Below are 26,584 nucleotides of genomic sequence, written 5' to 3' on the forward strand. Positions count from 1 at the left end.
TTTGCACCTAACAGGTTGTTGTGTTTTGCAGGCAGTGGATCAATAAGGATATTGATACCATGTGCTGTATTGATAGTGCATACATGGTACAGTACACGGTACAACTGTCCTCATAACTGCAAACATGTACTTCCACTGCTCTTACTCCACTTAGGCCTCATAAAAAAATCAACAACAACAGCAAAATCTTTAAATCTTGGTGTGAGGTGAATCAGGTTTGCAGGAGATTTTGTTGCGGCTTAAACCTAAACACTCGGCCCTGGAAATTTTGTGGAGCTGCTCAGAAACCAATTCCCAACCATTCCCTCCTTCCAGAGCCATGCAGATCCCCAAACCTTGTGTTTTGATGTAGAACACCCCTCTTTCTTGTACAAGACCCCCTCAGTGACCCTCTACCCTCCCTCCCTGCCTCTCTGTGTTTCTATCTGGGAGCAGTGAAAGCACCATTGCTCAAGCTCCTATTGAAAAGAGAACATATACAATGGGGTCTTTCTCAGTCCCTCTCTGTCTCCATTAAAGACCCTGGGAACACAACACTGTCCACAGAGCCACTCTTAAAGGGCCAGTGGGACCCAGGTCTTTGCAACCTGAGTCCCACCACCTCCAACCATTGCCAGGAGAAAAAAGAAAGAAAGAAATATAAGCAGCAAATCAATTATTCTTGAATGGTATGTGAACTCTGCAGGGCCTTCTCCCAGGCAAAGCACGCCAGCATCACCTCCATGCAAACGCACACTTCACCTCAGACAGTCTATAACAACACAATAAACCCCGCTCTGAACCTCTGATGGGAATCAGGGAATGCAGCAGTTGTTTAGGCTGCAGCTGATGATGCTTCAGTCTGTTTTGGAAATGACATGTTCAAAACAAACTTACTGACTAACCCTGATGGCATAACCTGAGACAGCAACACAAACACAACAGTCAGAGCATTATTACTATAGCTTACTATAGTGTAGTTACCATAGCTTTTCTCTATGCATAAAGGTTGAATTAGATTATAATGACGTCATGACGATGATGATGGTTATTACTATTATTATTATTACTATTATTATTATTATTATTAGTAGTAGTAGTAGTAGTAGTAGTATATTGTTGCTGTTGCTATTGTTGAATAAATAATACAAACGAGTTGGTTGTTGTGAAAACCACAAACTGTGTGTGTAAGGTGCAGAAAGGAAGGAGAAAGCAGGTAGTTTTGCAGCAGATGAGTAAGTCTGAGATATCTTCACAGGAGAAATGCTCTCTCTGCACTGAGTGATGGCCGCAGAACTCAACAAAGCTCAGCCTTGCTGGTTTATGTCTGAGGAAACGGCTCGTGTTGCCTGTGCAAAGTTGTGTGTCTGCCGCAGACTGACTCTTTTTCATTTCGTTGGTTGTTTTCTGTTTGTGCGGATCGGTGTGTATTGAAAGGGCCAAAGTGGGGATTGTGTTGAGACAATCAGCGCGTCGCAGGGTTCTTCACATCCTGCGGCAGGAGGAGGGGGGAGTCTGGGGGAGAGAAGTCGGGCTGAGGAATTTGGATCTTGTTTGAAGGGGGAGAGAGGGAGACGAAGGAGGGAAGGACGGAGAGAGCGGCTGGGTTAAAAATACTCTCCCTGTGTCTGGAAAGATAGTCCACTTCAGAAAACTTTAGAAAGCTTGCAGCGGCTTTTTTTTTTTTTATTCGGACGCTCAAAGTTTTTTTTTTTTTTTTGTTTTTTTTTGCGGGATCGATCAAAACAACAGCTCGGAAGGAGAAGCGATCAGAGTTTGATTCGGTTTGGTTTTTCACAATTTGTCTTCTTATAAACGGGAACTGAAACGACCGAAGTTGGTTTGGCTTTGGTCAAATCTGCGGATAAACGCATTTTCATCATCTGACGAAGTCAAAGCGAAGATTTTTTTTCCCCCCCATCTCACACTTTTGGACCTCTGAGCTGCTGAGATGCGCTGATGTTTCCAAGATGACTGCTTTTGCCGTGACGCTTATTTCCAGAGGTGATCTCATTTTAATAAGAACCATGGCCGTGTTGAAATGGTCACTTTTGCTTATTTTATCCACTTGGAGGCCAGTAACCGCCGGCTCACTGACAGGTAGGTTCAACTGGCACCCATCAGCGGCCACTTTTTCTTTTTAATTCTATTTTTGAAAGCCGGTTTGACTGTTTGCCCACTTGACTGCTTGGAAAACAAGGTAATGAGCAATTAGCCCAGTCAGCTTCTAACTCGTTAAATCAATTTGCTCAGGAGTTGAGAATGTAACCACAGCTGCAAGTGCCTTCAACATCTGGTTGCGTGGAGGCGTTCATTACACCTATAAAAATGCCTTTAAAAAACAAGCTTATCAAAGAAAAACAAATTAAAGATCACTTTTATTGGTTCAACAAGGCAGAGGACTTTGTGTACTTTGTGTTCAAATTCTGCTGATACGAAGTCGGTGAGAGCAGGTTAATGTTGATGGAGGCCCGTATGTTCTGGAGAGTTGCTCCCTTCAATGGCATCCAAAGCTGCTGTTCAGGATTTGAGATGGGGAGGCAACAACAGCTATTCTGCTAACGTTTTATTCCTCCTGGGACTTTAACCAGGATTACCGCTGGAGAGAAAACAGAGTAATGACAGGCAGGGGAAGAGTGACAGTCTAAATACATCCCATGGGGAAGTGAGAGAAAATCATGAAACCTACTTATAGCATAGAAGAGAAAAATAAAAATCTTTCCAAAGTCTGTCAAATCAGTTTGAAAAATTATCATAAGTGTTAACATTGATGAATTTATTAGCCACTGGAGCCTGTGGATGAAAACATGGAGTCCCTGCACAGGCCTCCACCTGTCAGCTCATGTGTTTTGACCATTATAGTCATGCCGTCTCTCTGGGAGCGTTACCTCTGCCTTCAGTAGTCTGACCAGGAAGGACAGAGATTACAAGGCACTGCTGTGATTTATAACATCAGACTGATGCTTTCAAAGGAGAATTTTCCTGATGTTTCAGTTCCTATTTGGATGTGGGTATGGCTGGGGCCCAGGAGCGGGGGGATGTGAGGGATGAGGAGGGGTTCATAGGGGCCAAATGCTTTAGTTTGTGAGTCAGAGCCGGTCTGACTCAGTCTCAAGCTGAGGAATGATGGACGGCTAAAGGGGTGAGAGTGGAGGAGAAATAGTTGGGAGGGGAGGTGGCAAAATGTGTAGTGATGAATCCAAAGAAGGCTTAAAAAGGAGGCTAAAAGAGAGAGGGGCAAAGGTGCGGCAGTGAATAGACGGGCTGAATAATGTAGCATTAAAAAGCCAAAAAGATAAATGAGGGAGTGAGAGGAGGATAAATGCTGGGACTGTGATGGGTATTTTTGGTATGTGCATGTCTACTGACATTTAACATCTGAGCCTTTTCCATGAGTGAGAGTAGGAGTTGGGAAAGATAATGAAAAGCAAAGTGTGAGATCTCAAATGAATTTAGGGGACAAAAGGAAGGAGTGAAGCACAAATGAAGCTAGGGAAACAAGCCGCACACAAACACACACACACACACACACACACACACACACACACACACACACACACACACACAGTTTGACCACATCCTGCTCTCTCCAGCTACCTCTGCATTCTCATAAAAGGGTTTGGAGCTTTTTATTTTATGGATGAAGCATAACATAAAAAGATAAAAAGTAGGGCTGTTTTTGTTCAATATGGCACTGGAAAAAAAAGCAAGTCAAGGCCATGCAGTTTCTTGAAAAGGCTCAGCCAAGCATAAAAATATAGGGAGAAATGACTTTCAAGGCCAACAAGCACACAGAGACAGAGAGTTGGTCAAGCAGAGACTGAGTAGGCCCCTTCATTTATTACACACTCGCAGAACAAGCTCTTTAAATGCTGGCTTGTGTAGGTGCCATGCTGCCAGTGATGGCTTCTTACTTGCCAGGTTTGTTTTCAGGAACTGAATGATGTGTGTTTGTGTCAGGTAGGGTGAAGTCCTCTGGGGTCACGCTGGTGGGATCCGAGGTCAATGCTCGACTAGGAGGGCGGGCTGACAAGCTTGAGAAAGTCTTTACAGACATCGCTCTGCGAAACAGGCATAATTTATTCTCTTCCTGATACTCAAGAGCTCAAGCCAAGTTGGAACATTCTCAGATGATTTCATCTTTTATCAAGTGCAGGAGTGAGCAGTCATGCCTTGCTTAGGCCAACTTCGTGGATGTGCATCAATTTAATTTGATGCCTCAGGAAAGAGAAAAGAAATTCATATGCCCATTGCATGCATGTGTCCTTGCCAGCTTTGTATTTTAGCAAAGCTCAAGGGTGTGACCGTTCCTCTTTCTTTCAGACAGCATGCATGCCTGACCCTCAGTCACATCAGGAATGCCTCTCACGTCTGTTGAATGTCTTAAAAGTAAGATAAGCCAGAAGCAGCCAGAACAGTTTATAATCATCACATTTCTGATGATTCTCCTCACATCCTTTTTTTGGATGCTGAACAGATTCACAGACGTCTTGGCAGACAACCTGCAGGCCTATCATTGGTGTTTGAGAGAAGCCCTGAATATGTTCAGTGTTTGTGTTGGACTCTCTGTGCTCAGTCAGAGCAGCCGTCCTCCAACAAGGAGCCTTTTGTCCCAGTATCAGCTCTGTCCTTCTCCAGTCAACCCCTCTATCAGTGACGGACGCAAAGATAACCATACTCAGAAAAACGGCTGTAGTACTGGAGAACTCTTGACTTTACCTGCTGATATCATATCTGTTACATCAGCAGGTAAAGCTAAGTGAGTCCAGCGTGAATGAAATATTTATCAGCGTGAGCACACAATCAAATGAAGATTTCAGCTACGGAGAGAGAAGTTGATGAATTGACATGTCAACAATTGCACGTTTAAGTAATTTACTAAACCAAACATTGCTGATGGCAGCGTCTCCAATGACATTTCTTGCATTTGTATCAGTATAAATTCAATATTTTTTGGTTTTGGACTCTTGCTTGTTATTCCATAATAAAAACAGAATTTGTGAAATTGTTTAATTAATCATCGGGAAACTGGAGTTGAATTAGTAATTTATCAAATACGTAAACTACGTTTCTTTATTTACTTTATATAACTATACATTAAGTAGGTTTATATTGTAAGCTGTAGCTTGTTTAACAATATTAATGTTTGAACCTTTTATCCTTTTTATTCTTGTTTTTAAGTATAAAAAACTAACCCTTTACAAAAATCATTTATTGTTCTTAAAAGGAAGCAATGAATCGTCTTGTTAGTCATTTTCAGCCATTTAACAGCCAAAGAACAACCTTAGGGAGGAGAACAGCCAGCTGTTGTAAGATAAGGCCTTAGTAAATGTGTATTGTAGGGAAACTGCAACAGAAACATCAAACTCCTACTCAGCTTATTGCCTTTTTAAATCATAGACTTGGAGTTTGAGCGGAGTCCTGCTACTGTCATTTCCTCGCTGGGCAAACCTGTTACGATGCACTGCTCCCTGAAGGGCACAGGGGGGGAGGAAGAGGACCCACCTGATGTCCTCTGGCTGAGAGACGGCATACCACTTCAGTATGCAGACACCAACCAGTTCCAAGTTCACACTGGCAGCAACAGTTGGACAATCTTGAGCACGCTGAGGTAAGCAGCTCTTTTGTCTATTACACTTTATTGGTTTCTTTTTGCAAAACAATGCATGAGATTTGTGATGAGGCCACACCCAGACTCGAGATGGGTTTGCTTCTACCTATCTGTGCACTGCCTGACTTGCTGAACCAGTTCTGTTGCTGTATTAGATTGGAATTAAGTTTGAGATAAAAGATAAAAGAAGCAAAATCCCAGGTACCTCTTCTGCTGTAGCTTAATGTGGAAGCATAGCAAAATGTGAATCGAAGCAGGATCCGTCTTCCTGCTTCCATCTCCCTCCTTGGTCGTTTGCGTTCAACAGTGCTTAGCTTTTAGAAAACCTGCTAACTTAATACCATTGTATGTCCAACAGTATTGAGAAGGTCCAACTTCCCGACATGGGCTCCTATCAATGTGCTGTTCTACTAGAAAGCCACCAAATATTCTCTGATGAAGGGAGCATTCAGCTGGAGGGTGAGTCCATCTCCAGGTCTCTGATGTAAAAAAAGACGAGAGATAAGAGTACCAACATACCAACATGCTTTGTTCAGTTGTCAGAAGAGTTGAGAATCTGACTGAGCTGATTCTCTCTCAGGCCTTCCTCATTTCTCCGTGGAGCCCCATCACATGTCTGTTGTGGCCAACGTATCCCTGAGCCTGAGCTGTGTGGCCCACGGACCTCCAGAGCCAGTCAGAGTCATCTGGCTGCAGGATGGGGCACCTCTCAACAACCTGAAAGACCCAGTGGCCCTGTCACCCTCCACACTCAACCTCACAGGTAACGCAATAATACCTCTGCAGTCAAAGCAGCATTTAGACATCTTAGATATGGATTACCCTGCACCGATACACACAATATTCAGCGATCAGTGAATTGGTCTATAAAATGTGGAGAAATGGTGATGGCTTCAAATGGTGTGGCAGAAGAAATACAAGACCAGGTTCTGGTCAATGGGCTACTGCACAAAAATCCCAATTTCAAAACCACAACAATGTCTGACAAAATCTGTGATCTCTGCTGTTATCGCATGTATTTGTTAATCAGGGAAAAAGTGAAAGAAATAATATATTTCTCACTCAAATTGTCTGTGGGTAAGAAACTGCAGCTCCTTAGTATTCGCTGACCAGATGTGAGAAAGGGCATTACTGGTGACTTTCTTCCAAGGAACTCAGTACTATCCAAAGAATTTCTTACTTGGAGTCAACTCGTTTTATTTCAACACTGCATTAGTCAAGGAAGAAGTTGCTGTTAGTTTGTGACACAAGTAGCAAAGTTTGAAATTAGTGTGAATAAGACATTTTAAAAATCTTGGGGTTTCATTTAATCACTTTAGCTTGATTATTGTGTACTCCTTCAAAAACCACACAGAAATCATCTTCTGTAGTTTCAAAGACTTCCAAATCCCCCTTCAAGGCTCAAACAAAACCACCAGCGAGCAGGCTGACTGGCACAGTGCCAGCGGATCCATTGATGATGCACCGTCCCTGGTGGTTTTGTGGTTGATGAGTAAAGGCGAAGCAGCATGCACAAGATTGACTGCTGTGGGTTGGAAAATAGTTGGGCAGAGGGCACCAAGAGATGAAAGAAAAAGATATAAAAAACGGAGGAAGGGTCTGTTACTCCATGAATGCCTATACAGCTGTGTGCCAGACAGCTAGCCTGTATTAAGTCCAGTAGTAGGAGGACAGGCAGAGCAGGCTGAGTCAGGCTGAAGGAGGGGGCAGGGAGGTAGGGGCAGTGGTCGGGAAAAGGAGCCGATTGAATCATCAGAGCAGACTGCCTACTGCTGACCGGCGCCCATTTGATGGTATCCTACACTCACGTCTTTGGAATGGGCAGCTGCTCCAGCAGACCTCAGGTCCAAACCCAAATAGGGAAGGCAAAGACAAATAATCTTTCAATAGACGCATAAAGAGAAATTGCATGAACAAGTAAGGAATCACGGATGTGTAAGTTCAAGTATGAGATCACCTTCATCCGTCTCTGATGGACAGCATAAGAACTAGTCCACTAGTTTTAGGACAGAAAATAATACAATGCTTTAGACTTAATTTTAAAAGCAGCAGCAGTATGAATAGTTACTCAGAGTCGTAAAATGTCCTGGCTGGATGGCGAAGCGAGGGAAAGATAGAACCGGGGCCGTACTCAGCCCTCCCCAGCTGACAATAACACGCTCGGGAGTTGTTGCAGTTTGCTAAGGTGGAAGGAAAGAGGCAGAAGAGCAAGTGGTGCAATCTCGAGATGGCCTGAGCAGTTTATTCTCCCACAGAGTCAGCGATCATCTCTCCCCCCTCTCTCACAGCCCCCCCCCGCTTCACACAGTGAGGAGCGTAGCCCGTGTCCTTCTTCCAGCCGCAGCACAATGGAGGCATGGTGCTGTCAGTGCAGAGTAACACACAGCGTGATTTTTTGTTTGTGGCTGACAGGCAGTGTTGTGATGTTAGATAACAATGATAAAACTTGTATGTCACACGTTTGAGTATGTTGTCTTGTGGAAAGACTTTAGGTGTGTGAGCACACTGTGAGTCACTTTGTGAGAAGACTCATTCACTGTTGAATGTCAGTATGTGTCACAGTGTTTTGCCCTCTTCAGAGGAGCGTTTTAGACCTGGGCCTCAACAGAGGCGCTCATTTTGCTCTCTGAACTGCAAGAAACGCTGAGTTGTAGTACGCAATCATGCTGCCTTACATACATAATTGAAGTCGTCTGGGGTTTCTGACACGTTTTAACTTTTGACATTTTGCTTTCAAATGCTGTCTTCACACGTCACACACACACTTGAATTTGTCCAAATTAGTTTAAAGACTTTTTTCTAAATAAGTGATTATATATCAGTGTAAACAATGACCTTATTAACTATTAAGTATGATTCAGGAAAAACTAAACCAACAACCCCTTTTCTTCCGTTTTTTACATTATTTTGATCAAAAAATTAGCAAATGAAATAATAAATACTTGTATTGATTATATTTAATGGGATTTTTCTTCAATGTACTTGATACATTAAAAAGTGTAGTATTTACAATCTTATAAACGCTACTAGTTCTGTGGGATTGTGCATGTTTGAACAAAGTGCTGACATGAAGAAGTTGCTTGCTCACGCTTTCCTTAACACTGAACTTCAAGTAAAAAGTCAGAGGCTCCAAATTGTGCCTGATCAGTCTGATGGGAATTTTAACAAGATGAGTAAGTGTTGGAAGGAGATTTTGCTGAAATCCACCTTTAAATTGGCCACAGCTGCTGGTCTGATTTTGATAAAATGAAGAGATGGTTGATACTGATTGTCACAAGGCTTTGGTTTATTTTTGACAAACTCTTCTCACAAGAATTTAGACAAAGAACAACACTGTTGACGCAGAGAGATCACATTGCCTTTCCAGAAACGATTGCCTTTACAGCATTCTGAACTTTCACAACATTTCTCACATCAACATTATACCCAAGTCAACATGCTGAGCAAGGATTCTTGGTTTCAAAAGACCTCAGAGTTTCCTGCTTCACACGTGCATGTTGCTTCCTTTGATTGTCCAGGTTTGAATCGGACCAGCACGTTCTCTTGTGAGGCTCATAACCGCAAAGGTGTGGCCACGTCTGGCTCTGGGACCATCACAGGTAACTGTTACATTTTTGAAGTACAAACAACTTTTAACAGCCCTTTTTTATTCATTTGTGACACACTTTACCCTCTAAATGCCGTTTATTGTACAATGGTTATTGTTCTATATTTTTTTGATATATTTTTTATCGTTTTCAGTTCTCCCATTGCAGCCTCAGAATCTGAGGGCTGTGGAAATCACTCAGACCAGCCTCCGTTTGTCATGGCAGCCTGGTTTTGGAGGCGACTACCCGATAATCCGTTGCACTGTTCAGGTGAGATGTGAGTTCAACAATGTCAGCAAGCCGCAACAGTTTGACCTGCATTTTAACCAAACTTGCCACTCGCTCGCTCTTTGTGGGACTGAGCAGACCAGTCTTACCTTTCCAAAGACTGATTTAAAGAAAAGAGAGCCTGCTTTTGTTTTCTCCTTCTTACTCATCCTCCACCCCTCCCTGCTTTATTTTTGAACCTGAAGATCAGGTTTCACTGGGAAAATGGCCTGGACCAATCTTATTTGGCACCACTCCCTCCCTCTGTTTCTCTGTCAGTGTCTCTCGACTGCTACACTTCTCTGTGGCCGTTAAAGCTTGTAGCTGTGAGAAGGAAAAATTTCTCCTGGAGAAGGGAGCAGTGCAGCACCACCCCTAAACGTCTGGTTCTAATAAAGCTGCCCCTCATACCTCTTGCTGTTCTTGCGCCCACCCCTCCCCTCAATACTCCCACCACCCCCCCCCCGTCCAACCCTCATAGGGGAACAAGACGAGGGGCCAGCTTCAGCAGAATGGGGCAAAAATCTGAATTTAACGATTCATTTGTGTGGTGAAGAGAAACATGGCCAGGCTGCAGTTTAGAGAACAGAAATATATGGCTGAAAGAATGAATGAAAGAAAGAACAGTATAGGAAGTGGTAGTGACAGCAGGTATTGTGGGTCTGAGCCATGCAGAGAGAATGCAGGCTGAAGTGTGACTCAGAGCTGAGTTGTACACTTTAAATTAAACACACTTGTTTACAGGCTGGACTGTGACTCATCTATTCAGGATTGACAGGCATTATTACACTCCTGATTCATACAACTTAATATTCCTGCAAATCAAACCACCAAACTCACACCATGAGGAATTATTAAACTCCCAGCTTCTTGCTTGTTACATAAATATCAAAGCTGTTCACAACAGCTCTTAAAAACGCACACACTCACTCACAAACAGACTTAATCTGTAGTGGCCCATATCATTTTTAATATCATTATTTAGTTATTCAGTTTTTAATTGTAAAGCTCACCCTTTGAACTGTAACTTCTAGCCTGGCAAAGCCACTCAATAATGAGCAATACAGCAGACAACAATGGTCCAGACCAGCAACTTTAATGTGGTTTTAAGACTGCTGCCATGAAAGAATTTTCTGCCTTGGGTTCCTCTTTTAATGTGTTTACTGGATTTGCAGAAGCAGCAGATTTCTGCCTGTGATTTTTTGGTTAATGAGTTCTGCTTTCAGTGCACCTTGCTGAGCCTGGGTCACGTTAAGAACAGCAATGAAGCACAACTTGAACAGTTTTTAACAGTAAACACTTAATTAACAAGCCTAACCAACATTATGCACAGACTCCATGCCTGTGTTTTTACTTCAATCCTGTCAGTTTCTGTTGATAGAAAGAAAGATAACACCAGAAAAAAACGATGGAGGAAAGTGTTTTTGAACACTTGTGAATAATCAAAATCTAATAATTATTTTACATTTTATTTTATTTTAATTATTTCACAGTAGCATTTTTCATACGAAAAACATCACTCAAATTACCTACAAGATCTAATTTAAAAACATTTTGAGAATGTTGCAAATTCAAGTTTGGTATCTAAATGTTCCAGGCCAAACGTTCAGGAGAGGCCTTCACAGTTGGCCTGGATAAGCTGATCCACAACCAGAATGTGAACATCCCACCAGCCAGCCACCTCATCGGGGACCTGGAGCCCCACAGCCTCTATACTGTCAGGGTGGCTTGTCACAGCAGCCAGGGGCCATCTGAGTGGTCGCCCTGGGTGGAGCTACGCACCAAAGAAGGAGGTAAGAGACTTCCAAGTGAGAAGATGTTTGTTTTCACTGTGTCTTATGTGTGGGATCACTTCCCCTGAAGTGAGTCAAGGTCAAACATGTTATCTTGCTATGGACTGCTAAGTCCAAGTCTCTTCCCATTCCTACTGTGTCCTGTAGCAGTAGCAAAGGCTATGCAACACCTAGGAGGTGCATCCGAGCTAATGTTTAAGAAACCAGAGACTATTTTATTGATGTAGTAGGTTTACCCATAAATGCCAAGTTTGTAACATTAGAATTTAGCTGTATCCTTACTGCTAATATCAGGCCTCACTGTGCAATATTTATCCAAGTCAGGACTTCTTAATGCCTCTGTCAGTCACATGACAAAGGCAAGTCCAAGTTATGCCAAAAGATAGAATAAGGCAGCATTTGAAAACTTTGAAGAAGTGTTTTTAGGAAGTGGACAGTGGATATTAGGGTAAATGTTCTCAGCATAGTTTAAGGCAGTGTGTAAGAGAATTGTGTTCTGATGATCTCTTATACTTTAGCCTCTTTGAAAAAGCTCCAGAGTCCCCGGGGGGGGGGGGGGGGGGGGGGGTACAGCAGTCATGTTCATTTCATTAAGCTCTGAGACAGACAGCTTAATGAGGGAAGGTGAAAAGCCCAAAGGGATATTGTTAATTATCAGAGGTGAAGTGTCCCTGTAGAAGCCTTTCCAAATGTTTCAGTTTTGAGCTGCATTTAATTCATTGACTGTCTGAGTCTTCTGAGTGCTTTCCAGTGAATTAAGGCTTGGAGCATATTGTATGTAGCAGTAGTATTAGTAATACTTTATTCAAGACAGCTCAGAGGTCCATAGAAAGTAGTAATAAATTAAAAAAAAAAAAAAAAAACAAAAACTGAGAAAACAGACATATGATATATGATATATAACATAGCAGAGAAGTCATGTTGTGTGTGTTAGTCATAATGCGCCTTCCTGTGTCCTTTTAAGTTAGTCTGTGTTTATGAAGAACACCAGACGCAAGGCCCTGTACCTCCTTGAACCCTGTTTCAAATGTAAACTCTTCAGGTGGAAGGCAGACTAGAGACAGGGAATGATGGGGAGAGAGGGAGGGAGGGAGGGAGGGAGGGAGGGAGGCTGGACGTTATGTTCTCCTGAAAGGCTACAGTTAGGAGTGATCTGCCCAGGCTGCAATGTTAGGCTGGAGTGTGTTGGAGTTTCAACCGAAGTGGGATTTTCCATGCCAGCTCATGCTGTCTGCATCCCTGCACAAACGGCAGCGGAAATAGCGTATACTCAGAGGAGAGATATGCCACAGGAGGGATGATGGGGGCTTTCCACGATCGAAGTCACTCATAATATGAAAACGCAGCACTTCTCATGTCCCAAAAAAAAAAAAAAGAAAGAAAAGAAAACAAGAAAAAAAGAGAGAAGTAGCGCCGTTTGAAATGCCACAGCAATGGAGAAGAAGAAATGTGATTCTGAGATGCTCTTCCCGCAGTCAGGAAGTTTCATTTCTTCATTTAACTAAGTTTCAGTGAATTCAGACTTTGTATCATTTCTGAGGTAAAATCTCAAATGATGTCGATTTCTGTCCAATTACATCATGCCGATATCTTTTAATACCTTCTCTCTTCACTCCAAAAGTCAAATAACAATAATAATTACAAAAAAAAAACAAAAAACCAGCAGATAAGCTTTACCAAGTGGTTGAATACAGTTGAGGAGGCAGAGAGGGTCAAGGGGAAGGAGGGAAGGAATAAGAGAGACTGCTCTCTGCTTAGCTGTATTTTCCATAGCTCCCTTTTTCATCGCTGAAGATTGTGTCACTGTGACAATAAGTTTGTACAAATACAGTACCTGCTGCTGCACTGTCTCATGTGTCACTGTGGTACAGATTTCCCTGTCGGTTGCGCTTCTGCTCCTCCTTCCCTACATTTCTCAGTGCATAACAGACTGTCCCCCTTTTCCTGCCAGCAGTAGAGTAGCTAGTAGACGGGACGAACTTGCTCTCATCTTGTTGCAGTTGTCTTTTCAAGTTGAGCACATTTGCTTGAATCCATTGTTTCAACGTTACTCCTTCATCTCTCACCCCCTCCCTCACCTCTTTTTTTTGACCTCATGCAACCTTTGCGTTCTCTTTCCAAAGCACACAGCTCGACACTGTGGGAAAAAAAGCGGGTTTTCTGATAGGAGTAGGCAAGGAGTGGATGAAGGAGCAGGGAAATGGGGAAGGGGACGCTTTAAGAAAACACAAATTTTGCTCTTTTCCCAAAGCCCATTATTTTCCCTGGAGGATGAGAGAAAAGAAAAAGAAGGGGGAGGGGATTGGTTGGTCAGAGAAAGGAAGTGAGATGACCCATGTCATCCTCCTAATCCTAAAGCTTTAATGGCATTATTCTTCACATAACCATTCTGTCAAAGCTTTTTCCTCTTTATAAGTCTTTCTCCGACACCATGAGTGAATGAAGTGAGGACGGTGTAACCATGCAGTTATCAAACACTTACAAGGCCAGCACAATTAAGCGGTAACATAAAAAGGGCAACAAAGGGACTCCTGTTTCCTTCTACATACATATTCGCTACATCACACCTGTCAGCACTAACGGCACAATGAATCCAGAGTTAGGGGACAGGAGTTGGAGGAGGAGAATACACACAGAATGTCAGAATGTCTGTATGTAAGGAGATGTGTGTTTTTTTTTTTTGTGGTTTTAAGAAACCTAAAGCGTCTCAGGCTAGTTTTATATCTCCTCTCTCGCTCGAAGCTCTTGTAACAACAAGTCAGCTTCTTCTGCTTGGCTCAAATAAAAATGTAGCAGATTTCAATGCTCACAGAAACCAAACCCTGCGAGGTTGGATTCTGGGTCCTGATGGCTGCTTTGTGAAAAGGTGACAGCTCATTTTAAAGTTCAGGTTTCTGGATACAGACTGTGTGGATTTCTCTGTGGACACTGATATTTTTACAAATTTAAACAAACACAACCTATTACTGATTCATAATCCATGGATACATGGCCCTGTCTGACTTTTTACACCCTAACCCAACCTTTCGTTGACTTTGTTTCTCAGTGACAGATAACAGTCTTTCTGCCATAGTCATAATTGATGCAAGGCGGATGTCCATAAAAGTTGTGACATTTCTGATGACACTAACATTTGTGCTGCAACTGATCTGGGAAACATGTTTCCTGTGCAGTGCTGAGTTTGTTTTTATTTATGGAGAACAGACCCAAGATCCCAGGGTTGTGAGTCAGTTTTTGGCTGAAGGGTGACCCTTTTCCATGCACGTGTTGACCCATGCGGAGTCTAACTGGTGCGAGAGGATGAGCTGTAGCAGAGTAAGAGCTCTGCCTCCAAAAAATGTCACTATTCAACTGTATTTTTGCAATAGTATGCAACTAAATGTGAAACAGAAGTCTGCTATGAATGCAGATGTTACAATTCGCCGTTGTGAACTAATTGTGGCTCAGATGTTTTTGTTTCTCAGCCTTTTGCCAAGCCATGGTTGTTTAAATACGGAAAACAAAGTATCAAATAAGCTATTTTTTCCTCTCTGTAGTTTCATCATTTCAGAAAACAGCACCGACACCGACCGAAATTTTCCAAATTTCCCATAAGCTGTCTTTTTTTTTTTTCTGGTGACTGTTTTTTTTTCCCTCCACACAGTTTTACGTCAACCATGAACATCAATGTTCATTTGAACTGGAAAAGAAAGAGGTTTTACCACAGAGCAGGCAGCAAGGGAGAAGAAAACTTGGAAGGAAGGAGATGGAATCATGTTGGATGGGAGACAGGGAGCAAGAAATAGATGAAGAGAGGAGGACGAGGGAGAACGATGAGTAGGCAACAAAGGGAGGCAGTGGGAGACTCACAGATGACGGAGCATAGGTGGAGACCGACTGTTGGAACAAACTTTACTTGGAGGTTGTTTTTGCTGCCGCTCGAAGGAAGAAAAGAGACCACATGTGGAAACAATCACCCACCAAACGCTTCCTGATAACATCATCCATAGGCTGGGCCGTGTTTCTCAAACTCACACTGACATTGTGTGTGTGTGTGTGTGTGACCAGCCAGTTGTGTGAATTTGTTAGCCTATAGACCGAACGAGATGCGAAGACAAAGACAGCCTTAACACACCAACAAAGAAAGTAAGCGCCGCTGCCTCATTGGGAAAAGGTTCTTCGATTTCTGTGTGATCCAGAGCAACAAAGTGTGTGTGTGTGTGTGTGTCTCTCTCACACACACACACACACACACACAAGCAGGCACAAATTCCTCACACTATTTCTAGCATGTTATTGAGCTAGGTTTTCCCTCCGCTGGGTTTTCTTTTTTCACTCTCTGCTTCAGAGAGCCAGGAAAGAAAATGGCAGTCAAAGGAGAACAAAGTAGACATAGGGATGAAGTCAGGGCATGAAGGAGGGAGACGCAGACCTCAGCATGTGTTTGTCCAACTGTTCTGACACAGAGAGAGCCTTCTGGCCTCTGAACTCAGCTAATAACCCCTTGTCTACAGTGTTTTTATCTGACTGTCTTTGTCCTAATAAAGCTGAATTCTCCACATTCCCTGACATCTTCTTCCAGCTGTTGTAGTTGTCCACACCCTAGAGGCTCCAGGCTGTCAAAACAACAAACTCCTGGCTAACCCTCAGCCTACTAGCCCCCTGAGCCCACAGTTTGCAACACTGAACCTTCTTGCATACCCAAGTTTTTTGACACAAACACAACACTGCAACCTGAGTTGTATGCTTACATAACCTTACAAGAGCTCTGCAAGTAAAAGTGTAACAGTGCCTGTAATGAAATGCGTCTTTACGTCCTGTTTTTTTTTCCTGTATCCAGTGCCAGAAAACCCACCCGTGAATGTGACCGCAGTGCTGAACGGGACAGAGGTGCAGATGACATGGGAGGGGCCTCCTGGGAGGCTGAATGGAGACCTACAGGGCTATCTGGTGGAGTACAGCACCCCTGCCATCCAGCCGGTCAGTTAGGGACACATATTTAAACACCAGACATAAAAAACACAATCAGCTTGACTCTAACTGTCTCCCTGTTTACCTTCTTTGACAGCTGGTTGTGGACACTGGATTGGACACTGGTTTTTCATTCAATCTGTCTGTCCCACTGTCCAATGTTTCTTTTCGTGTGTGTGCCTATACTGGAGCAGGGCAAGGACCGTGGACTCCCATACAGACTCTGACACTTATTCCCCCTGGTGAGTAAAAACATGCTGCTAACTAAAATTGGGCTAAAAAGAGTTAAATAGTTCACATCTAATTTGACGAAAGAGTGATTAGAAAGTAGATTAAAGGATAGCATATTTCTAGGAAAATATATATACTTTATTTATAGATAAATATGCTGTTGGTGATGCTGTTTTTCTAAATGCCACAACATCGACTTAACCTCCTCTATTTTCTGTTCTCACAGAACTGGATCAATTTAGAGGTGAGTAATGAGCGGCTTTGTGCATGTAAGCTTATCAGCGCTCTTTACTGTGACCTCCCGGAGTCATGACACAGAGAGAGTAGAAGTGAGTTCATGCTGTCTGCTCCGTCACAGAACTTCCCTTTCTCATTCTCTATCACTGGCTTCCTTGATCAGCTTCCTCCGGTGAATTTCAGAAAAAAGGGAAGGAAGAGAAAAAAAGAGAAGAGAGGATCTCAGAGATGAGAAAGGGGAAGAGGGGTGTGAGTGGGGTATGCAGTGTGTGTGTGTGTGTGTGTGTGTGTGTGTGTCGGTGGGGGGAGGGAAGGGTGGTGGTGTGTGTGTGTGGGGGGGTCGCATCATAAATATTTATAACAGCAGGAACAGTGCAGCATCTCTTTGCTTAGTCTAATACAACCAGACAGACAATTCAAACAACAAGAATGGGAGATAAAAAAAGAAAGGAAGTGAAGGGAAAGCCGGGGGAGGACAAGTGTGAATGGGAGAAAGACTTGAACACAGTGGGTGGAGGGTTGTTACTGTTGAGCAGTGACTTATTGGGGGGGGTGCTGGGATTAAATGTAATGTGAGAGGTAGCACAGAAAAACAAGAAGAACTCACATTTGGTAAGAGAGCAAATATTTTGATTTAGCTCAGCAAATATGGTCTGAGGCGATCGAGTCATTTTGAAGAAATGAATCAAATTTTTCCCTCAAAATAATGCTGCGTGTGTGTGTGTAAGAAGTACACACTGTGCTTTTATAAGGATGTCACATATCAGTGTATGAGCTTAACTCTCATATTGAGGGAAGTTGGTCAAGGACACACGTGTTGAAAACTTCCACATGTACAAACAATGAGAAAAAGAAAAGGAAGTGAAGATTGTGATTGTACATTTCAGTTTGCCAATAATGATTAAATCTGAAAAGGTGCATTTCAATTAATACATATTATATTATAATTACTGTTCTTGTCACTCTCAAAGATAAATTATCCTAAATGCTCACTTCAATTTAACAGACCTGCGTTAATAAACCCTTAACTGTCTCTGTCCACACCCCTTCCCCCAGGTCCGTCCTCTCCCCCGGCCTTTTCCTGGCACTGGTGGTATGTGGTGATGGCCATTGCCGGAGCCGTGTCCATAGCTGTGCTCATGGCTGTTTACGTGGCCAAGCTGCGGCGCAAGGAGACGCGCTTTGGGTGCGTAGGCTGTTAGTTCTGCTTGATTTGTTAGTTCTCCTTAAGGGTAGAAGGGAGGGACTCGGCAGCTGTGCCAAACCAAAAGTTGTTTTTTTTTTTTTTTTCATTTTCTTGGCCTAGTTGAGTCACTTGTGCATGCATTCTAGAGCATTTGGATGGAGTAGAAGACATCTGTTTTGAAAACAACAGTCATCCCCGTGAATCATGGAGCGATGCCACCCTTTCAGCTGTGTTGACGTATCCCCAGCACTGACCTCTCATTGTGTTTTGCTCTGTTTCGTATGATATGTGTGTGTGAACAAACAGAGAAGCCTTTGAACCTATGATGGAGAGTGGAGAGCTTGTGGTCAGGTACCGTGCTCGCCGCACCTACAGCCGCAGGACCACAGAAGCAACATGTGAGTTCCTCTCTCTGCTCCAGCATGTGTCTTCTTTAGAAAGATCACACCTTACATCCGCACCTGATTTTATCCTGAGCCAAAAGCCGTAAGAGATGCTGCGAATAACATGCCCCGGCCTGCATCTGTCCTCAGGGTAGATAGCAATACCTGAAAGTAGCATAATAGCATCTCCTCTGAGAAATCTTTGCCTGTCATGCTCTCACAAACGATGACAGCCAAAAATCATGTCCTTGATTTGTTTGCCGGAAAAAAGGCAGAAAGGCTTTCATTTTATTCCACACAGCTGCGAAATTAGCCCCAGAGTGTTCAGGCAGCTGACAGCACTATGACCCTTCTACAATATAATGTAACTTTAACTATATATATATATATTGATTAGCTCTGCAGTAAATAAATGAAGTCATTGAAAATTCTCTGACAAACGAAGACAAATAGGTCATGCGAAAGCAAAGGAAGGAAGATGAAACTACAAGATGTAGGAAAGAGGATACAGTTACATCAGGAAATGAGTGAGCGAAGCAGCTTGTAAAGACCGATAAGGAGCTCTGACCAGGGCGAGGAGGTCATTTCACCATCAGGGAGTAAAGTCGGAGTCTCAGCTCTAATCGAGATGGAGTAATGGCAGTAATGTTCTCACCAGCAGCCCCTTTGACTCCTCCAGATTACAGACAGAGATACGTACCTGCAAACACAGCGCACACGCTCACATTTCAAACAGCTGTATCACATTCAAACCCTTACATTATCCCTGGCATATGCACAATATTTGTGAAGATTTCATACACAAGTCTCGGCTTGCCAGAGACCACAGAGAGGCCAGGGGAAAACGGCAGAGACAAAAAGGATTCAGTGAGTAAAATGAGAGGAGAGAAAAGAAAGAGGTGTGGAAATAATACACAGGAGGGGAATGGTAGAAAGCACAGCCGGAATAGAGTAAGGGGTCAAAATGGAGGGATTGGGTGGGATTTACATTGCTGTTGTTGACTAGTAATTTTGGCCAAGTCTCAGGACAAGTCCAGGGGCCCCAGTTATTGCATGCACTGACTAATAGCTGGTCACAGCAGCATGTGTTGGAACATGCCTACGGACTGAGCACATTGTTGTCTGATGGAGACAGCAGATTGATAGTGTAGCAGCAGCTGGAGGGGGATCACTGAGCATGTCACAGCCCTGTCATTTCCCGACCCAGATGTGAAAGAAGGGCGAACGTCTATGGTGCAGTCTGCTCACAAACATTCGCCTCAGTGACTGACAGATGCTTGAAGGGATTCAGTTTTGTTAAGACCATCTTAATTCCTCTAACTTCATCTTGTCACCTTTAGCTGACCCCTGCAGGATCACATGGCCCTCCATCTGAAAAACTGGCCTAAGAGGACAGGAAGGTCCCAAATCTGATACCGTTTGCATTGCGGACTTTATTTTTTATTTATTTATTTATTTATTTATTTTAACTTTTCCTTTTTATAGATTGTATGATCCTTAATTTAACAGCACTCAACAGTTTTTATTCATAGTTCTCAGGACATAAAGCAGAGTAAAGAAATGGTTAGGAGTATTTCTAAGATGTTATTTATGATAAAACTAAAAGAAATGTTGGCAGTAAAACAACTTTAAACAATGTAAAGTCAGGACAATGTGAAAAGGATTGTCTCACGTTCAGTTAACAATTCCCAGGTGTCGCATACTGTAAAGCCTTGAACACAGTTTATCTGAAAAATAGACAAAGTATAATGTCCTTAAAAAAATGATCTCCAATCTCCTGTTTCGGCCAACGGAAGGGTTTGGATCATGTTGACAATCACATGTTTTGTTATGGACAATACTATTTTGAAGAGACAATGCTATAAGTCACATGTGTGCAGGTGTAACAGTGTCAGTCTCCTCAGAGGAATCATTCCTAATTACTTGATTCAAGTCAGCGATGCATACATATTGTTCCAGGGAATAATTCCTGTAAATATACAGAGAAATTATCCCAAAAAAAGAATGGGGAACTTTTTGTGTTCTTATTTCTGGTCTGGCACTTTAATAAAACTTGTTTTTGTCTCAATGTTGTGCATTGTGGTTTTGGAAAAGCAAGGGATGTTCCTTTGTAAAATTAGGTGGTTTTTCTCCCTTTCCTTTACTGTTCATTAAATTGCTATTAAAACTGCTTTATTTTTCCCTCTGAAGTGAACAGCCTGGGCATCAGTGATGAACTGAAGCAGAAGCTCCAGGATGTGATGGTAGACAGACACAAGCTGACCCTGGGAAAAACCCTGGGAGAAGGTAATAAGCTTTTTAGCTCCACAGTTTTAGTATTAGAATAGTATTGGGGCATTCAAACAGCAGGGCGATAAGGGCGTTTGTAAAGGCTCTGATTTCAGGGTCGGTACACAGTGCAACAGACAGAACTGCTGCTTGTTGTTCTCTTATCTCTGCCCATGTCTGTTGACACCACTCAGTTAACTGTGGTTTTGGCGGAACTGTTTGCGGTGTGATATCCTTACAGCTCTGTTCACCGCATGGTCAGGAGAGAAACTACACTTCACTACTGAATAAGAGTTTTGATGTAGCCGAAGCTTAAACTGCAACTGAACCGGGTGTTTGTTTGTCTTTTAACTTCTTTCTTCAGGGGAGTTTGGTTCGGTGATGGAGGGGCTGCTGACTCAGGAGGAGTCTGTTCTCAAAGTTGCTGTCAAGACTATGAAGAGTGAGTAGACAGTAAAAGTACTCAGCAATCACCACAATGAATCCCTTCATGTTAGGAACACAGGCCATTTGACAGAAAATCCACCCTGGGTCAAAAATTTGGGTTGGGGGAGGGGAGGGATTGCAGTTTTTGATCAGAAAATGGACAAAGACTCAGCTTGTTAAAAAACATTGGCAGAAGAAAAAGTTGACCTTACATATACTGCAGTGCCAAGGAAAAGACAATGATATAAGAGCTCCAAGTTAAAAGTTAAGATGAGTTTTGGCGGGACTATGACTTTGGAGAAAAAAAAACCACGCCACAGACTTCTTTCACAGACCAATTCAAACTGTGGTGAAGACGTTAAAACAAACCCAGCGGTAAAAGCTGCTACCATGCATGAATTCACAGTCTAATAAATAGAGGAACCCTGGCAGAGCCCTAACCTGGCAGAGCTGTGCAAGTTACAGAAAGCCACTTTGTCTCACCTCTGTCCCAAATCCTCTCCAGTTGCCATCTGTACCCGCTCAGAGATGGAAGATTTTCTCCGTGAGGCTGCCTGCATGAAGGAGTTTGACCACCCCAATGTCATGAGGCTGCTAGGTGAGTCAGGACACAGTGGATTACATAGAAAGAGTAGTGATTAATACATTTGAAAATGAAAATTTTAAAGACTAAAATCTACCTAAAAAATAAAAAGCGCTGTCTAAAAAAACGTAAGGATAATCTTTGAGCCAGATTTTGCTGGAACTACCAACTTTCGGCCCAACGCATAGTTCCTGCAATGCCGACTGATTTGTGTACAAAACTGAACCAAGGGGTTTCTACAGGTGTGTGCCTGCAGACTGTGGAGAGTGAGGGCTACCCCTCCCCTGTGGTCATCCTGCCCTACATGAAACATGGCGATCTGCACAGCTATCTGCTGTACTCAAGACTGGGAGACTGTCCAGTGGTTAGTCTGACTGCAATGAAAACACCATGTTAGGCACTCACACACATATGCACACATGCAGACCTAATCAATGCAGAACCCAGCATAATGGGTTCAGGGTTTATGAGTTCACATAAGTGTCTGTCAGCAAAATGGGATCCAAAGTTCAAGAGAGATGTGTTGAGTAACCGAGTCCCCACCCATACTGTATTGGCAGCATGTTATTCTGAGATCATGAAAACAAGAGCTAAGTTTCCCGTGTTGCTCCACACGTTTTTATTTGTTAATGGATGGAGTGTTTTCTGGAATTGAGGACTCTATATATACACAATAAGTCCCCAAAGAAAATTATGAAACTAATCAAAACAAGATTTCGACAGTTGAAACACACAGCACACGATAAAAAAGCAGTGGCGCTGAACACCAAGGACTCCAGGGAGGGGAGAGGTCTGTTGGTAGGGGAGTAAGAGGGAGGGCATTCGGTTCGGAATGATCACAGGTCCTCAAGGAATCGAGCTCTACTGCCCTCTACTTGGCAGAAAATGAACATCAGCTGTCATAGCGGTGTAAATAAAATCCCTGTCTCTCTCTGGTATCTGACAGTACCTCCCATCTCAAATGCTGGTGAAGTTTATGACCGATATTGCCCGAGGGATGGAGTACCTCAGCAGCAAAAACTTCATCCACAGAGACCTTGCTGCTCGCAACTGCATGTGAGCACACTGCTTCCATTTCTCATCCTTTCAGTTCCTGTCCATGTCCTTACATCGCCTTGCTCCTTCCTATTTCTCCTTCTCACACATTGCTAGACAAAATCACAAAGATGAACCAAGCAGTCAACCGAAGCGCTGCATGTAGCGCAGTATTTGGGAGAATGAAAGGCTAATGTGACGAAAGATAGACCTGAGTGGTTTGTCTTGTTTGTAAAATCTTTGTATGCGATGAATGTCGTTAAGTAGAAGCATACAGAATCATAAAAACTAAATCTCAGAATTATTGATGGAACAGATGCACTTTCCCAAAGACTCGACAGCCCCGTAAGACTTTCTGTCTGTTCTTCAGGCTTAACGAGAACATGAACGTATGTGTGGCTGACTTTGGCCTCTCCAAAAAAATCTACAACGGTGACTACTACAGGCAGGGGCGGATCTCGAAGATGCCTGTCAAATGGATCGCCATCGAAAGCTTGGCTGACCGTGTCTACACCACGAAGAGCGATGTGGTGAGTTGTCCCCCAGAAGGGAAACATCCCTCTTTCTGTGTTCTACTTATCAAAAGCAGTATTTATCCACTTCTCTACTGACTGACTTAGGTCATGGATTGAGAGTTGAAATTAAGTCACAGAGAAGCTTTTAATAATGTTTTATATGATGGGTTATGGATTATGGATTATGGGTTACTATTGTTCTGAGGTTGAACGACCAGGGAGTGTCCAGAGTTGGGCACGTCATGAATAAGCTCTTATTAATAGACCCATCAACGTAGAGTTTTAATGTTTTCCATATAAAGTATAAAACACAGTATGCCTTTTCTAACAAGTGTGGCAGATAATAACAGTAACAGATGGTAATATAGCAGCTTTTACTGGATGTTTCAGGGGCCCTGGTCATAAAATGTAAGCGCTGAAAATGATGTCGTTCATTTCATGCGTGTTCTTAAGTAACTTGTGCATGAAATGGGAAGTCCAGCAAGTTGGAACATGGCTGTGTTTTTTCCATAGTCAGTGTCTCACAAGAGCAGATTTATGTTTGAGTAGTGTGTTTCAAGGTGTGTGAGACCCAGGGTATTCACAACTCCTTAAGTTTGTAACCCGTCCTCTCCGTCTCCCTCTCAGTGGTCGTTTGGAGTCACCATGTGGGAAATCGCCACGCGGGGTCAGACGCCGTACCCTGGGGTTGAAAACAGCGAAATTTATGATTACTTGAGGCAGGGAAACCGTCTCAAACAACCTCCAGACTGTCTGGACTGCATGTGAGTATCTGCACATTCCTCACACACTCAACTGATTATTATTTTTTCAGATTCCTAACACCTTTTTTCCATACACGAATGAAAGCCAGAGAAAAACTGAAAACTGAAAACTATTTCAGTCTATCAGCATTTGTGTCTCCAGCTTGGAAAATCAGGCACACTTCCTGGTTTGGATTAATTTGTTTTTGTAATTTTGAATTCAGCTACTCCCTGATGTTCTCCTGCTGGCTGCTGAGCCCAAAGGATCGTCCGTCCTTTGAGTCCCTGCGCTGTGAACTGGAAAAGGCCCTTGAGGATCTGCCTGATCCCCAGGACCCAGACGAGATCCTGTATGTCAACATGGACGAGTCCTCCATGGAGCTCGGGGCTGTTGGTGGTCGTGACCCCATTGGGGGGCCATCACCTTTCTGCCTGAAGGGCCTTGACTCTGTGACCACAGTGGAGGTCCATCACCCCAACCGTTACGTCCTGTGTCCCCAACATGAAACTAACCGAGCCCTCTCTGACTCCCTGGAGAGCCTGGAAATGCAGGTGTCCTCTTCCACAGCCACATTGCCCCTACATCCGTCCTGCCACTCCACTCCCAACCCCACCCCAGCTCCGACGCCAACCGTGGAGCTGCTGGAGGACAGGGAAGGATCCAGGAAAATGACCTGGCAGTGATGAATTCACGTTGAAAAAAAGACAAGTCACTGCCATGGCCTGCTGTCCGATCCCCCACGTCCAGCCTTTTGCTACTGGCTGCAGTAAACCTTGTGTGCCCCTACATACATGTTTTGCACAAACACTCATACACACACAGCAGAAGGCATTCCAAGGAGATGAAGGATTGGGACTCTTTCCTTTGCCTCCTCCCCTCCCCAACATCAATGTGCGGTCGAACACTGTTACCAAGAACAAGTTTAGAGCACATTGAGTGTTGCCCTCATGCACTGTATAGCACAATCAGAGAAATTCATTTCCAGGCAATTTAACAATAAAATCTGCACAACCTACACAGCAGAATGATCTCCGCCACCCCATTAAGCTGAAAAAACAACAAACAAACAAAAAAACAAGCACCTCCATGAAAACCAGCTCAGAAACTGCCAGACTAAACCCTCAACTGAACAAACTCAGGAGCTTCAGCTTCCCAGTGAGTGAGCGCTAACGTGGAGGAAGTCAGGAGGCCTGATTCACAGAAGCTATTATCTGGTGAAGACAACGTCCTGCTTTACAGTGAAATTGAAGGAAAGACTTTCATATCTAAAGACTTGCCAACAGAGTGAAACATGAATTCAAGAAAATTTGCATTTAATGGTAGCTTTGCATTAAGGACAATGAGGAATTTGTTGTTGACACTCTCTCCTCACACACCGGGCCTGATTCAACTCATCTGTACACTTTTCTCATAACTCAGGAACCTGAGATTTTTCTCGACAGGGACAGAGGTACTGGTCAAAGCAAGAGGGTGCGAATGATACAAGGAAGGCATAGGGACTGAAGATAGGTACGGACATGATGGCGTTACCCCAAAGCAAATGATAGGATAAGCTCCTCACCTTTGCTTTTGGCACAAGCACAGTGTTACTACACATTTTGTTTTTGTCTTTTTTTGCTGATCTATGTTTTTCTACAACTTTGCACTAATGTTTTTATATTAATGTATGTATGTCTATAATTTGTATATCTTTTAAGCCTCTTTTACTTCATTTACTTTTTTGTATATTCAGTCATTCTGTAGACACTTCTCGTCCGATCTCTTCATATTTAACAATTCATAAAGGTGTTCATAAAGGCAGAAAACACGGCCTGTGAAATCAATGCATTGTGTAGAACTCCATTCAAAGGAGCTGCTTTCTATAAATGAGCACTGACTGGGAGACCTGACAAATCCCATCCTCTGATATCATCCTGCCACTCTTTTATTTGGGGGGTATTTTTACTTCTGGAGGTTTAGCACTGTACATAGGAGTCTGTTATCGGTAGAATAGAGGAGGAGGAGAAAGAAAGATAGAAAGCAGCAGCTGAAAACCGAATGGAAGTGAAGATCTCATCCAAAACTGCTGCTCTGAGGATATTTAGATGCAACATGGCATCATGCATGCACTTCTTTTTATACACTTTAGCTCATTACCCTGCCATTGGTACAGACTTGACCATATTCCAACATCAATTTTGGTAGTGCCATGTTTGTTGAAATAAGTTTCTCATTTGTACACATCAAAGGTACTTGTATATGGAATGGCATACAGTAGTAAGTTATACCTGTAGCATTACTGAATACCTTGTGAACACAAAGTGTACGTTTCTTGTAAAACCTTTGGTACTGTATACATAGTGGAAGTTCTACATTGTTTATGAACCAAACGCATTGTGCTGAGACACAGGCACTGGTCTAATTGGGGCTGCGTGAATAATTTCCAGTTAAATTGCAGACAGTTTTGTACCAACCAGGGCTTTTAAAATGTGTGCGAAGGGAACGAGTCCAGAATAAAACTCCTTTTTGCTCAGACTTACAACTTTACCAAGTGCCTTCAGAAAGCCAGTATTTTGCATTACAGTCGATGTATTTGTGGATTGTGACTCTCCTGGTGTGTTGAATTGGGAGATGACTGTACTATAATTGCCTTTATATTGTCACTGTCATGATTTGTGAACAATTTTTTTATACAGTACATACAGTATTTTGTATAAGAAATAAATGTGTCCATTTATGAACTATCAAAGCTTTTTATTTAATTCTCAGATGTGTTATGATCTGTGTGGCATTTTTATGTGTTCAGTTAA

General features: G+C 42.9%; 1 protein-coding gene across 1 annotated transcript; it reads left to right on the forward strand.

Moving 5' to 3' along the window:
- Positions 1 to 1,501: 1,501 nt before the first annotated feature.
- On the forward strand, positions 1,502 to 26,518 carry axl (AXL receptor tyrosine kinase). The gene is made up of 20 exons (XM_029517464.1): positions 1,502 to 2,079; positions 5,380 to 5,590; positions 5,949 to 6,049; positions 6,171 to 6,353; positions 9,109 to 9,189; positions 9,332 to 9,447; positions 11,042 to 11,237; positions 16,057 to 16,196; positions 16,285 to 16,429; positions 16,645 to 16,662; positions 17,712 to 17,841; positions 18,148 to 18,239; positions 20,415 to 20,510; positions 20,857 to 20,934; positions 21,424 to 21,516; positions 21,744 to 21,865; positions 22,448 to 22,557; positions 22,907 to 23,066; positions 23,679 to 23,815; positions 24,019 to 26,518. The coding sequence occupies exons 1-20, from the start codon at positions 1,950 to 1,952 to the stop codon at positions 24,476 to 24,478; spliced, it is 2,799 nt and encodes a 932-aa protein (XP_029373324.1). The 5' UTR covers positions 1,502 to 1,949; the 3' UTR covers positions 24,479 to 26,518.
- The last annotated feature ends 66 nt before the right edge of the window (positions 26,519 to 26,584 follow it).

The sequence above is a fragment of the Echeneis naucrates genome, chromosome 13 (genome assembly GCF_900963305.1).
Source record: "Echeneis naucrates chromosome 13, fEcheNa1.1, whole genome shotgun sequence".
NCBI lineage: Eukaryota > Metazoa > Chordata > Actinopteri > Carangiformes > Echeneidae > Echeneis > Echeneis naucrates.